Raw genomic sequence first — 12,823 nt, 5'->3', positions numbered from 1 at the left:
CATATAACAATTTAGATTGTTGTTATTCAAATTTTGTTTTCCTCCTAAAGTATACACAGTTACACATTTCTATCTCATTGATTTTTTCAATTGAATTTTGCAATTTCACTAAAAGAAAAAAAAAAGAAAAAGGAAAAAAAAAAAAAAAAAAAAAACAGAAACGGAGTAAAACGACGTAGTATAATTGGGGGGAGTAGGCAGCATAGGCTAAAGGGGGTTGTAGGTAAAAAATTTCATGCAGTTAGTCGATATCATCTTTGATTTTTTCCTCTCTCCTCTACCAATGCCGGAGCATGAACATGAACCGATGCTGGAGTATGAACCTTTGCCGAAGAAGCCCAGACTTGAAATTCAGGTACTAGCTTTTACTTTTTATATTTCTATTCATTTCGTTTCTTTAAATTTCCAGAATTGGGGAATTCACACCCTTGTTTGTTTGGTAGTTTTTGGATCTTAATTTGAAATTACAACTTGAACCCTAAAAAAATTTCAACATTTCAACAACAAATCCCAAACATTTAAGCGTTTGTTCTCTGAATCAGTCCCAATGGTGGTGGTGGTGAAATTTGTGCGGTGGTGGATTGGTGGTAGAACAGAGGATGGGATAATTCTGTTAGCTTAGTATTTGGTTCAATTCTATCATTAGAGAATCTTATTTTTCACCTAGGCCGGGTATTTAGCCCTTGTGAATAACTAATTAATTTGTAATGATATAGATTCTCAAAGTAGTCTATTATTAATAATCCAACTACCTTAAGCCTATGAACTAACTCGCATTCTTCATGGGTGGTGTGGCAGAGCCTCACCAAAGAAGAACTAGCTCATTTAGAAGCAACGGAGGAAAGTGCATTAAAAGGAATAATCTGGCATATTTGCTCCTCTTCTCTGGAATTGTGCAAGCGACTATCTGATCAACTTTACCGTACTCTGCTTGATGGAGTTGCCGTACTCGCTTACTTGCTCTTTGACAAGGTAGCTACTCTCTGTAAAGTAATTATCACTTGTCTGTTTTATGGATTTCCTCCTGTCCTCCCCTCTCCATGTTATACACTTATACTTCTTTATTTTTAGGATCTATCATTCTAGTTTTGCATTTACACTTTTACTTTTATCCCGGCTTATCTTATAACAAACATTCCTTTATAAAACAATTGCTAATGCCACATTGATGCCACATGGTAGGAGGAACTGTACGAGTTAGGTCATTCTCGCATGCTTTATGACCAACAGAACAAGTTTTGGGAACAACTTGAAGGGTTTGCGCAGAAGGTTTGTAATTATTGTGGAATTCACCACTACAAGTCATCTTTTGTTCTTTTTTGTATAACAATGGAGTTAGAAACTAGCAATGACCATGTAGCCTTTTTTTTTTTTTTTTTTTTTTTTTTTTTTTTTGCAAAGGACATAAGGAGGAAAAACCCTTGCTTTGTGTTTGTGTTCTTTTTTACCCCTTCACTAAGCAATACCCTTGCTATGCAAGAAACTCTAAATTTTGTTCACCTGTCTGAACAATAGCTAAACATTCTTTGTGGCAATCCTATTTGTTTGTATGAAACCATATGCTCAAAATTAAACAATTGAATTTCACGCAGGATTTCAGTTCTGCTCACATCTTTTGCATCAATTTGTTTGCAATCTTCATCATTTTTACAGCCTAATTAGGAAGTAATGGGAAAGTAGTGTGCTACTGTATATCTTTCATTCTTTCTTCAAAGTTTAGTTAATTAATTAATCTTTATGAATTTGATATTTCACAGGGAGATTCATTCTATGAAGTTTGCAAGTGGATAGCGAATACAAATATTAATTGGGATGGGTACTCTCTTTTGAACGAATGTAATGTTGCTGCTATGATACAGGTACAGCTTTCAAGTTGATTCATCTAGTTGCAATTTCTGTGTGATAATTCTATTCTTTCTGATGATTACATTTGATGTGCAGTTTTACAACCATAACTTGTGTAACTCGTGTCCGTATAGGAAGCCTTTCGTGGTCCGTGCACTTACCCCCTCTTGTTTCCTCTCTCTATATCCTCATTCATATCTTGGTGTGTTGTATGATGTTACTCTATCTATCAAATGTGAGAGACTTTGTAATGAATAGCTAATTAAAGAAGGGTAACCGGGGGTAGTAAAGAGTAATTGTTAGGTTGTGTCATTTTATTTAGCAAAGGGTAGGTAGCATAACATGTTGAAATTTAGGCGTAACAGTTTGGCCAGCTTGTCTAGCCACTGAACAAGGTGTAGGATTGTATCCACAGTTTGGTTTTTTCAATGCATCAAGTTACAACTAATCCTCTTTAGTTCCATATTGTCTTGATCTTCTTATCTATCCATCTTTTTATGATTTTATCTATCCTTTCATAGCATTTTGGTTACTGTGTGGTTAATAACAAGGAACAAAGGGAGATATAAATACTTTTGTTAAATGCTTCAGTGGACTATGACTTAATGGTAGATCGCAAATCAAATGCATTATATGAGGATTTGAAGATTTAATTGTCTGCTTTTTGCCATAGCAGCCTTAGCCCATGTATGTTTGTTTACTAACTTCTTTTATTATTGTTTGCCATAGGACTACATTGCCCGTGGCCTGGAAATTGAGAAGGTAACAATGTTTTCTTTGCTTTTCTGCTGTCTACAAGTTGTTTCTGTTATGTTTAACATTAATATGTTTACCTTGTTTGTTATTAATTTATTATAGAGTCCTATTGATGATGACATTGAGGAAGCAATCAAAAAGGCGAAGCAGTATCAGAGATTGACGGTAAGGAATACGACTAATGCCCTACTCCCGTTCTTAATGTAAGCGAAGTCATTTTAAAGTGTGGCAAACAGTTTGAAATAGAGGGAGTACAAAATGTCGAATGCGAGTTTCCTATTTGTAACTAATCCCTCCCTCCCTTAATGCTTGCTACATTTCTATAGTTGTGGTGACACTTTTTTGAAGTTTGACCAATTTCCCATTCATGCCTAATACGGAGATTATTATTCGAAATGTTATTGGATTTGTTGCAGTGTAGTACTATATTATAACTTTTACTCGCTCCGTTTCTTTTTACTTGCACCATATCATTTTGTACGGTATTCAAGAGTCGTCTTTGACCTTTAACAACTCAAATTGTATAATTTAGAAAATTATAAAAAGTTGATATTAATAAACTTACATTTAGACGAATCTAACAAAATCTTACTGGATTATTTTATACATTATAGATATGCCAAAAAATTCGGTCAAAGTTTCATAACTTTAACTCTCAAAACGGAATTTATTTGTAACACAAAGTGAAAGATATTATTGGTCAAACATGTTTTTTGGGAAAATGTTATTTTGTAGACTGCTTAAAATTAAATGTACCAAAGGTTAAGGGACGGTGGGGAGTAGATATTTGTTCTTTGTTCTCATAAGTCATAAACCTCCCTCAATAATGCGCGAAAACACAAAATCCTTAGCTAAGAAATCTTTTAGAATTCTTCATTCATACTGAAAAAAGGAGTTTACATTTATTTAGATAAATATGCACCATAAAGGTATCCATTTTGATGCTTAGTCATCTCATCACTTCTAGTTCATTTTGCCGAAATTGCTTTTAGTAGTTTATCATGAAATGAAGTTTAAAGCTGTTCACGATGTGTTTTTTTTTTTTTTTTTTTTTCGTTTCTTTTTTCTTGGAGCAGGTTGATGAATATACTTTTTTACTGTTGGAGATATTTAGGGATGTGTTGAGCGAGAAGTGTCAAGAATTTTTGCTTGCCAAAGCTGTGGAGTGTATTGATGTCAAGGCCTTGTACAGCTTAGAGGCTGATGCAATACAGGATTTAGTGGAGCTAAACATGCACTCTTCTGCCCATGAAGAGTTGGATTGGCTTATTAAATCTGACCTGTTGGAACTTATTCGGGTAAAAAAAAACATGGTGTGTTTGCTAAACCTCGCTAGATTATATGCTTTATGGAATCAACCCTTTAATTCTGCACTTGTGGTTATTTAATGGTTAATTCGCCTATTATTACAACCATGGAAATACATGCTCTTTTTTGAGTGAGAAATTTCTAACTATTATTGATTTGTTTTGTTGCAGGTCAAAGATAGATTAAGGACATCGACTATTCCATTTAGTATATTGCTCCATAATGAATTTGAACTGAGAGAAATTGTTGAACTTCGTTATACAGTTCCTCCACCTCTGACTGTTTTTGATTTGATTAGTATTGCTGAACTTCGTCGTAAGGCAGAAGGGAGTCGTTTTATCAACAGGGATCATTTCTTGTGGGCTTTTGATGAGAGAGGATGTGGTACTTGTTTCTGATATTGACTTTGCCTAGATGATTTCTATTATGTTCTTGGTTGATTCTGCTACTCATGAATATATTCTCATGAATATGTAAAGCAAATTCTCTCTTGGGTGATGCCTCAGGGCTCCGTACTGCATTGAAAGGGCTCCGTACTGCATTGAAGGAAGAATTAGCCTCGAGGGTGGGTGCAGAAGATCATCCCCCATATTTCATATATGACATTGTGTTAAGATTGGCAAGAGCTGGTATGGTTTCTGATCTTTTTTTTTTTTTTTTTTTTGAGTGGTTCTGGTCTTTGTTTTTACGCATCTCTGCCTTTATTGGACATAAATATATGTTTATAAATAAATGAAGATGTTCATGCTGTTTCATATTCTTGGCATGCAGAATATGTGAACCCTAGTGTAATTTATCTTGCCTTTGCGGTAGTTTTTGGCAAATTTGGCTTTTGTACTGAGGAGGTAAATCTCATCAGCCTGGATTTCTTGATGTTTTACTTTCCAGTGTCCTATGCTAAGCATGTTATACACTTCCTACGAATCTGTTTCTAATTTTTCATTCTTATCTTAAGGTCAAAGAATTGCAAGAATACTTCAACCACTTCAAGACTGGTACTTGCGACCTCATTCTCTGTTCTTTTATGTCTCTAATGGCACCAATTTTATGGAACAAATGTAGTAAATTGAATATACTGTCTGATAATTGATACTTTTATGCTTTTTTTTTCCAGCTATATGCGATTTGATGGAACCAAAGAATTTGATGTCCTCGAATGATTGGTATTTTGGGGATGATAGTATTAAGGTTTTTAAGGAACGTCTTGATGCAAATAATGGAATCTGGTGGTACCCCTTCACTGCTTAAACTTTAAGTGATGGTATTTTCTCTATACAGGCAATATCCCCTTGACAAGGACAAGGTGAAATTGAAGGCATTTGGTGTTTATGGGAAATTAAATATATGTAAATTATAAGCTGTTTAGATTTGTTAATATTTGTTTTTGTAAAATATTAAGAGATGCCTTATGGTGAAGTGGTGATCTAATTTCTTTTGGTAATTGGGTTGCATGTACTATTCTGATTTCAGTTGTCAAGAGGTTCTAGTATTATTTTGATTTCTAGGTTCGGGTCTTCTTGCTCAATTGATAGTAAATTATCTATTTATCTTACTCTTCACTCTGTTTGCACACCCATTATCTTGATTTCTTCATTCACCATTTGCTACCTAGGTTGCATAATACTTATATGGGTACGGATATGGATACAGAACAGATATAAAATAAGACAAATTTAAAAATGAAAAATACGGAAAAATATATTATAAATTAATACTACCTCCGGGTTCAATTTACTCGCAACAAAGGAATATTTTATGTCTCACAAATAATACCCCTTTGTTGCGAGTAAATTAGACCGAAGGTAGTATGATTTTTTAATACTATAAAGGATATTTACGGAGTAGTATTTAATAAAAAAACTTTTACAAGGCTATAAAAAAGTGAAAACATGAGTCAAACTAAAGAAATATTCGTTGAAAATTTTATTTAAGGTATCAGTTGAAATATTCGATATTCATTTTCACTTACTCAATAATTGTCGCAAGCTGTTGGCTCATCCTACTAGGGAGGTTCTGATCCTACATTGCTATCGGGAAGGAAATTGTGTCGCCGACACTCTTACAAACATTGGTGTTGCTCATATGGATTCTCTAATTTTCTATTCTACTCCCCCCCTCCTCTATAGTCCCCCTCCCATTGCTCGGTCGGATGTCGCTTGATTAAAACATAATTGTTGTGTTGACTCCCTGGGAACTGGCTAAAGTCCCCTCGGATATTGATGAAGTTCTTTGCTATATAAGAGAACGCTAAATCTTGTCCCATTTTCTCACTTTGTTATGCTTATGATCTTTACATGCTACTTGGAATATAAAGAACATCAGCAGATTAAACACTGCGCATCCCTTAGAATAGGATTAAACCGCCGCCAAAAGCTCAGCTTGAACAACACCTCGAGCTGAAATCATTACATCACTATAATGTTTAGTTCTAAAAGTTTGATAATTTTCTACTTGCTTCATATAACTCATTCATCATTTCTGGATAATTGCAGTCATAATGCTCGATCAATTCAACTCGATTCATGAAACCTGTTTGTACCTATAAAAAGAGAGCACGCTTAAAAATATTAATTCACAAAAATGTTTCAATTTATAAAATATAAAAAGTAATAAAGTAAATTATAAGCATACCCTGCACATTACATCAAATTGAGCCAAAGTATTCGACAAGAATTGGATACAACAATCAACTTCCACAGCATTATAACGCCGGTTTTGTTTGTCGATGTTGTTCGTCGGAACTTGTAAAACAAAATTACTCATCTTTGAATCTTGTGAAAGCAAGTTCCGAAATTGTCATACATGTTGGGGTTGTTTCAGAAGCCTACCAACGGACTCCTTCACGCCCGCAACAAACACTCCAAGTTTGATAACAATATAAATTCTGACTTCCTTTGTCCAAAAAGTAGCCGATTTAAGAAATTGATCAATGTCCCTAGCAAATAGAAACAATCAGCCAATCAGGTCTGAATTTTACAATGCAACTTATATTGGTATGATTATCCAACACCGATTTGGGTCCGAATCAATGTATAATCACTAATCAGTGTTTATGAGTTGTATTATGGTCTAATTTGACCTGTATTATGGTCTGAATCAGTGACGAGCGAGAATTCACTGACATGCTGCATCTATAATTGTATATGTTCTATGTACATCCACCACACTAGATGAATGTTGTACGTGTTCAGAAAATGAGTCCTGGTTCTATGAGCCTGAGCTATTAGGAATTCCTCAATCAAGATTAGCAAATGAATTTGTGCTGTGTGAATTTTGGAAAGCCAGCAAACTGCTGTATTCAGTTTCATGATATATGCCACAATCACCGTATATTAAAGCATGTATCAGATCAATCTTAATTCTTTTTAAAATATTAAAAGAACAAGATTAAAGCATAAACTAGAATTAGCATGAGCTAACTTTCATATATTAAAGCATGACCTCTCACCTCTAATTACATCCATGGCAGATATCTGTGTAAGCACAAATGAGGCTGATAAAATAAGCTTAAACCAAAGGTCTTAATTCTTTATGTGTCTGATGCTTCTGACAACTAACATAGTAACATTCTGCATGTTCTGTAATTACATAAATAATTAAATGATAGCAGCAAAGGATTAGGGGCAATTTTGCTAGATTTAGTGGCAATAATGCAACACCATCCAATAATTGTTCAACTTTTCTCCAATAATTAACCTTAGCTTAACCTTGTTTAGTGAAGTAATAGAAACTAACGGCCCTTTAACTGCTAATTAGTTACTAATGTTACATTTAATACAATGCTTAGAGTATATATAGTTACTTTTGGGATTTTCCTAACTACACGCTAACAATGAGAATTTTCTTAATTTTTTTTTTAGACTTGCTCTCACTTAGTTATCTTAATAATTCACACAACCCTACTAATTCAATGGGTTATCACTCTCTCACTATTTACCATGCTCACTTGGCTTTAAATTCAGTTGTAAAAGAGAGTCAATACCCAACTAACCAATAACATAAAAGGAATGAAATTTTTTCAAAAGAAAGATTAAGATTACCTCAAGCTTTTCTTCTCATTCAAAGAACTAGTTATCACACCAGCTTCAGATTGGTCTCTTATGATCCCACACTTAGTCCAAATTTGTTCCAATAGGGTTTTCAAGCGCTGCAAAGTATCCTCACTATAATCTACACACAAACAATATTGGTATAATAATCAATGATTAACATTAAAGTGTTATTATATTATAAAAAAAAATGGAGAAGAATATAGGAAAAAAAAAAAAAAAAGTAGCCTAATATTACAATAAATTCAACCCACAAGTCTATGGAAAAATTCCAACAAATCCACTAAAAGTCAATAATAAGTTAAGGAAAATGATAAACATAGCCCTTAGATATAAAATGAAATATTTAAGATAAAATACATTAACTACACCGATATACACGTGATTTTTTCATGAATTTCTAACTGATTTTGTCATGAATTTCTAACTTAATTCCATTATAGGAAGTATATTTAATGCTTATACATATCATTACCCATAATTTAAAGCATTACCGCAATTTATTACCAATAACCGAATGGGTCGTAAAAGTCAAGAGCAAGTTAAAACAAAGGTGCATATGCGGTTAAAATTAGTACCATCTGATGACATTGAAGACGAGTAAACTACACAACTACTCCCTAAACTTTGCACAAAGTTGCAGATCACTCACTAAACTTTCAAAAGTTGCAAATCACTCACTCACTTGAGTTTTGACCTTCAATAACAGGTAAAATGCAAGAACTCCCTAAACTTTCTGACAACTCCCTAAACTTCCTCACATGATTTTTAATTAGCTAGTCATTACAAAAACAACAACAATAATAATAATAATAATAATAATAATAATAATAATAATAATAATAATAATAATAATAATAATAATAATAATAATAATAATTTATTATTATTATTATTATTATTATTATTAAAAAACGATTATTATGTAATAAATTATACTCCATTCCAACAACAGCTACATATATACTCCAACATATAGTTCAATATTTTTGGTTTTTTTTTTATATATATATTTTTGGTTTTTTATTATTTTTTTATTTTTGTTGTTTTAGTTAGAATATTTTATAGCCACATACTAATATAAGTAAACAACCGCGCGCTATTAAACAATCTTAATTTCAACATCACAAAAAAATTCTAAACTTTTTTCTAGATCATGTTCGTTTCACAAAATTTGGAACTTTAAGTTTTTTTTTTTTAATAAACGCACGCAACTGTAAATTCATACGACAATGAGAGTTTTTTTTTTGTAAGGAGGCGATAAGGGATTTTTAGTACTAGGTTCTCTACTAAAGTCTGCTAATTATAAATTTTGTTGAGTTTAATGTGTATAATAAATCAAACATTCAAACATTTTTTTTGAAGAAAAGACAACCAAACTAATTAATATGTGATATATAATGGCACACAATGAATATGCTCATCTTGTTCGAAGAACAATGATTCCTAATTGTTTGATTTCGTAAATCATTCTTTCTACTCTAATGTTAATTGGATCATCTAATTTTATTTTATTTTTTTAAAATGAAAAAAACGAACCAAACTAGTGCAAAGGAAAAAATGAAAAAATAATTTTTTTTTTCCAAGTTAAAAATTTAGTTAGTTCCCATTAGCTTACAAATGTATGATTAGATTGTTAAATTTAAAAAATACCAAAGTTTAGGGAGTTTACCTATTAGTATAATAGTTTAGGCAAAGTTTAGGGAGTTAACCTGCTATATCAGGTTACTACTTGAAAAATGACCTCCAGCCACCTGAGTAGTGAGTAAATTGCAACTTTTAAGAGTTTAGTGAGTAAAGTGCAACATTTGGCTAAGTTTAGGGAGTAGTTGTATGCTTTACTCCATTGAAGACGCTGCAACAGCCAAAACTCTAGGAGGCTCGCACTGATCGGTTACTAAAATTTCATTCATAGTCAAACTCATTTTGACTCCACAATTGAGAGAATGCAGTGCAATAAAGCCCAAATCCCTGCTTAAAGGAGAAGTTTTTATTGATTTGGTGAAAAACAATTAATAAGTAAATAAAAACATAACATAAACTCAATTGAAACAAGTGTACTTACTGAATAACCAATTTTAACTTATCAGTAAGTTGAGTTGGTTTTCCGGCAACACCAGTGTACATCCAATTGGAATTTTTCGTGATCCATGAATCCAAGGTAATCCCATTGACACGGTGCATACAAACAAAACTTGTTTCCGTAATCACCGGTGGAAAACAATCTGCAAACAACGGATTGCCACTTCGATGGATTTTCAGAAATATATCATTTGCCACTGCAGCAGGATAATGATCAACTTTCTTGAAGTTACTGTACGATTTATTATGACAAGTAACACAAAATTCTCCCGCAGTTGACGTTCCATACTCGGCGGTACATATAATTTTCCTCTGTCAACACATCAAACCAATATTGAAGTATTTAGCATTTCTTAGCAATTCCCATAATAGACAGAATAATATTAAAATTAAAAGAGAGAAACAAATGATTTGACCAAAATTAAACCACAATTGAAGTACCTTATCGCCCATGCTAGTTGCAATTCAGGAATCGAGTGAGAGCGAAAGCGAGAGGAAATTACCCTGTAAGAATGTAAGCGGATATCAGCAAACTCAATGATACCTAATACATGCACTAACATCATCAACAACACGTGCAACCAAAAGATTACAAACATACCCACCAACTACAACACTAACAATAGCTCAATAAAAGAACAATAAATACTATATGCCATCTAAAAGAAGTTCTAGTAACGAGTAAATGCTAAATCTGAAGACAGGAGCAACAATTCTAGTAGCCTAAGTAGCAAATGCCTACTACTGCAAAATGTTTAAAAGAAACAAAGACCAAATGCAGAAACTGAAGAAATTCTCAAGGTTGTATGTGTTTTACTGCACTAGCAGTTTGTTTTGTTCATAAAGATTCAATCTTTATGCATGTAAAGATTCAATCTTTAGTGCACAAAATCATTAAATTTGCGGCAAAACAAAATTTCAAATCATAATTGCAATTATTAAACAAATCACTCACTTTTAAACCAGAAATTCGGACGAGAGTAGACTCCAGTAGAGTAAAAGAAACCAGAAATTTTCGGCAAAAATGAAAATGGAAGGCTTAGCAAATTAGAGAATTTTTTTTTTTTTTTTTTTTTTTTTTTTTTTTTTGTAAGTAGGAATTAGGAGAGAGAAAAGGAGAATGTGCGTGGGTTTGGGGGCGAAAAGATGGTTTTTAATGGAGAAGTGAAAGGATTTGGGAATATACAGGAGAGTGGAGACTCATGTTCTGTGGCATTCTGGCATTTAAGGTTTTCCCGCTGCTCTATGTCTTGATGATATTAGTAGAAATGTTCTTACAATTCTTTGTTAGGTTATATTGTGAATCCCTTGACCCTTGTATGAGTAGTACTGTATTCGTTTGTGTACATTTGGAATTTAGCAGAATTGACTTTAAAAAAATAATAATAATACTCGTATAAATTACCATATATATGAGGAGACCCCCATTTATCCCACAGATAAACAAAATTTGATTATCTCGAGTGAAATATTAATAAAAAAATCTAGTAAGCTTAAAAAAGTAAGCTAATGGTGGGCCTTGTGCTGTTAGATAACGCCGTTTACTATTACCAACTTCCTCTTTCATCTCCCTACTCCTTTAATTAACAACCGAAATTCAATCATCATCTTCATCTTCATCTTCTTCTTCAAAGAACTATACAACCACCGTACCAACACCGACAATTTCACCAACACCGACATCCAAATTAAACGACAACCTTGAGAATTTAACAGAAATTGAGTAATACATGGCACGGTGAACCCCAAAGACTAAGTTTGCTTCCCCTCTTCCATTATCTTGTCCATTGAAATCTTAAAATTGAGCTTTGATTTCCCTTTGCCATTGAAGCTATGAGATTTCCATTTTCCACCATTGAAGCTTGTGGCAGCTTAGTTTTGCAGAAAACAGGAAAAATGATGTGGTGGTGGTCACTGGTCAGTTACAATAGTTAACTCACGAACATAATTCTCCATTGTGAAGGTGTGAACTCACAAATCTACCTAAGGTTAACCAACCATTAATTGACGCCAAGTAATAGTTAATTAAAAAAAATAAAATTATACCCTCTCATTTAAGTTGGTAAAATTACGAAATTAACCCGGGATAAACTTGAAATTCAACAACAGAAAACCTAGAAAGATAATCTATCGAGCATATACAGTACTTTTTTTTTTAAAATAATCATTGTATTTATATTGATAACAAGAATATAATTTATCCATATTTGTAAAATGAAAATTTATCAAACAAAAAAATGTTAAAAATTAAAACGCTAATTCTTGTAAACAAAAAATAAAGGCTAATTAACGCTAATATATATATGGGGAATACGTAGTATTAAACTTTTTTTTTAATGGCTAAATGTTACACCTACTTAAAATTCCTGGATCCACCATTGTTGAGAGCAGGCTTAATGAAAGCTACTACAGTATTCATGGGATACAAAAGAATTGCAGCAGATAAATTAATAACTACGGCTCCTTATTCTTATTGAGAGATTGGTACATGCTAAGGGTAAGTTTATCCCAAGATTAAGACTTATATTTCAGACTCTGCCACATCAGATTTCCACTAATTTTTAATTACTTTTTTTTATTATTCAGACTCATATAAGACTTTCTCCAATTTCACACATTATTCCAAGACCCACTCCAGATTTACTTATCCAATTAATATTTATAACATTAATTTATTTATATATTTATTAATTATTTTAATATGGTGAGTTGGCAACTCACTATTGGACAACATAATTATTTTTGTCCATTTGTATAGTCTCAAGATGGGTTTTAGAATCCAA

The 12,823-nt window shown here is 32.7% G+C and overlaps 1 protein-coding gene across 1 annotated transcript; it reads left to right on the top strand.

Annotated features, from left to right (window-relative positions):
* The first annotated feature begins 283 nt into the window (after positions 1–283).
* On the top strand, positions 284–5,413 carry LOC145564815 (uncharacterized). Its single transcript, XM_081625005.1, has 13 exons — positions 284–355; positions 799–972; positions 1,183–1,269; positions 1,758–1,859; positions 1,942–1,992; positions 2,575–2,607; positions 2,704–2,766; positions 3,678–3,914; positions 4,080–4,293; positions 4,416–4,538; positions 4,681–4,754; positions 4,865–4,904; positions 5,024–5,413. Exons 1-13 carry the CDS (start codon positions 284–286, stop codon positions 5,155–5,157), a joined length of 1,404 nt encoding a protein of 467 aa, XP_081481131.1. The 3' UTR covers positions 5,158–5,413.
* Positions 5,414–12,823: the final 7,410 nt, after the last annotated feature.

The sequence above is a fragment of the Chenopodium album genome, chromosome 10 (genome assembly GCF_948465745.1).
Source record: "Chenopodium album chromosome 10, dcCheAlbu1.1, whole genome shotgun sequence".
Lineage (NCBI taxonomy): Eukaryota > Viridiplantae > Streptophyta > Magnoliopsida > Caryophyllales > Amaranthaceae > Chenopodium > Chenopodium album.
Note: the sequence above shows the minus strand (reverse complement) of the source record. Positions and strands in the feature narration are given on the sequence as shown.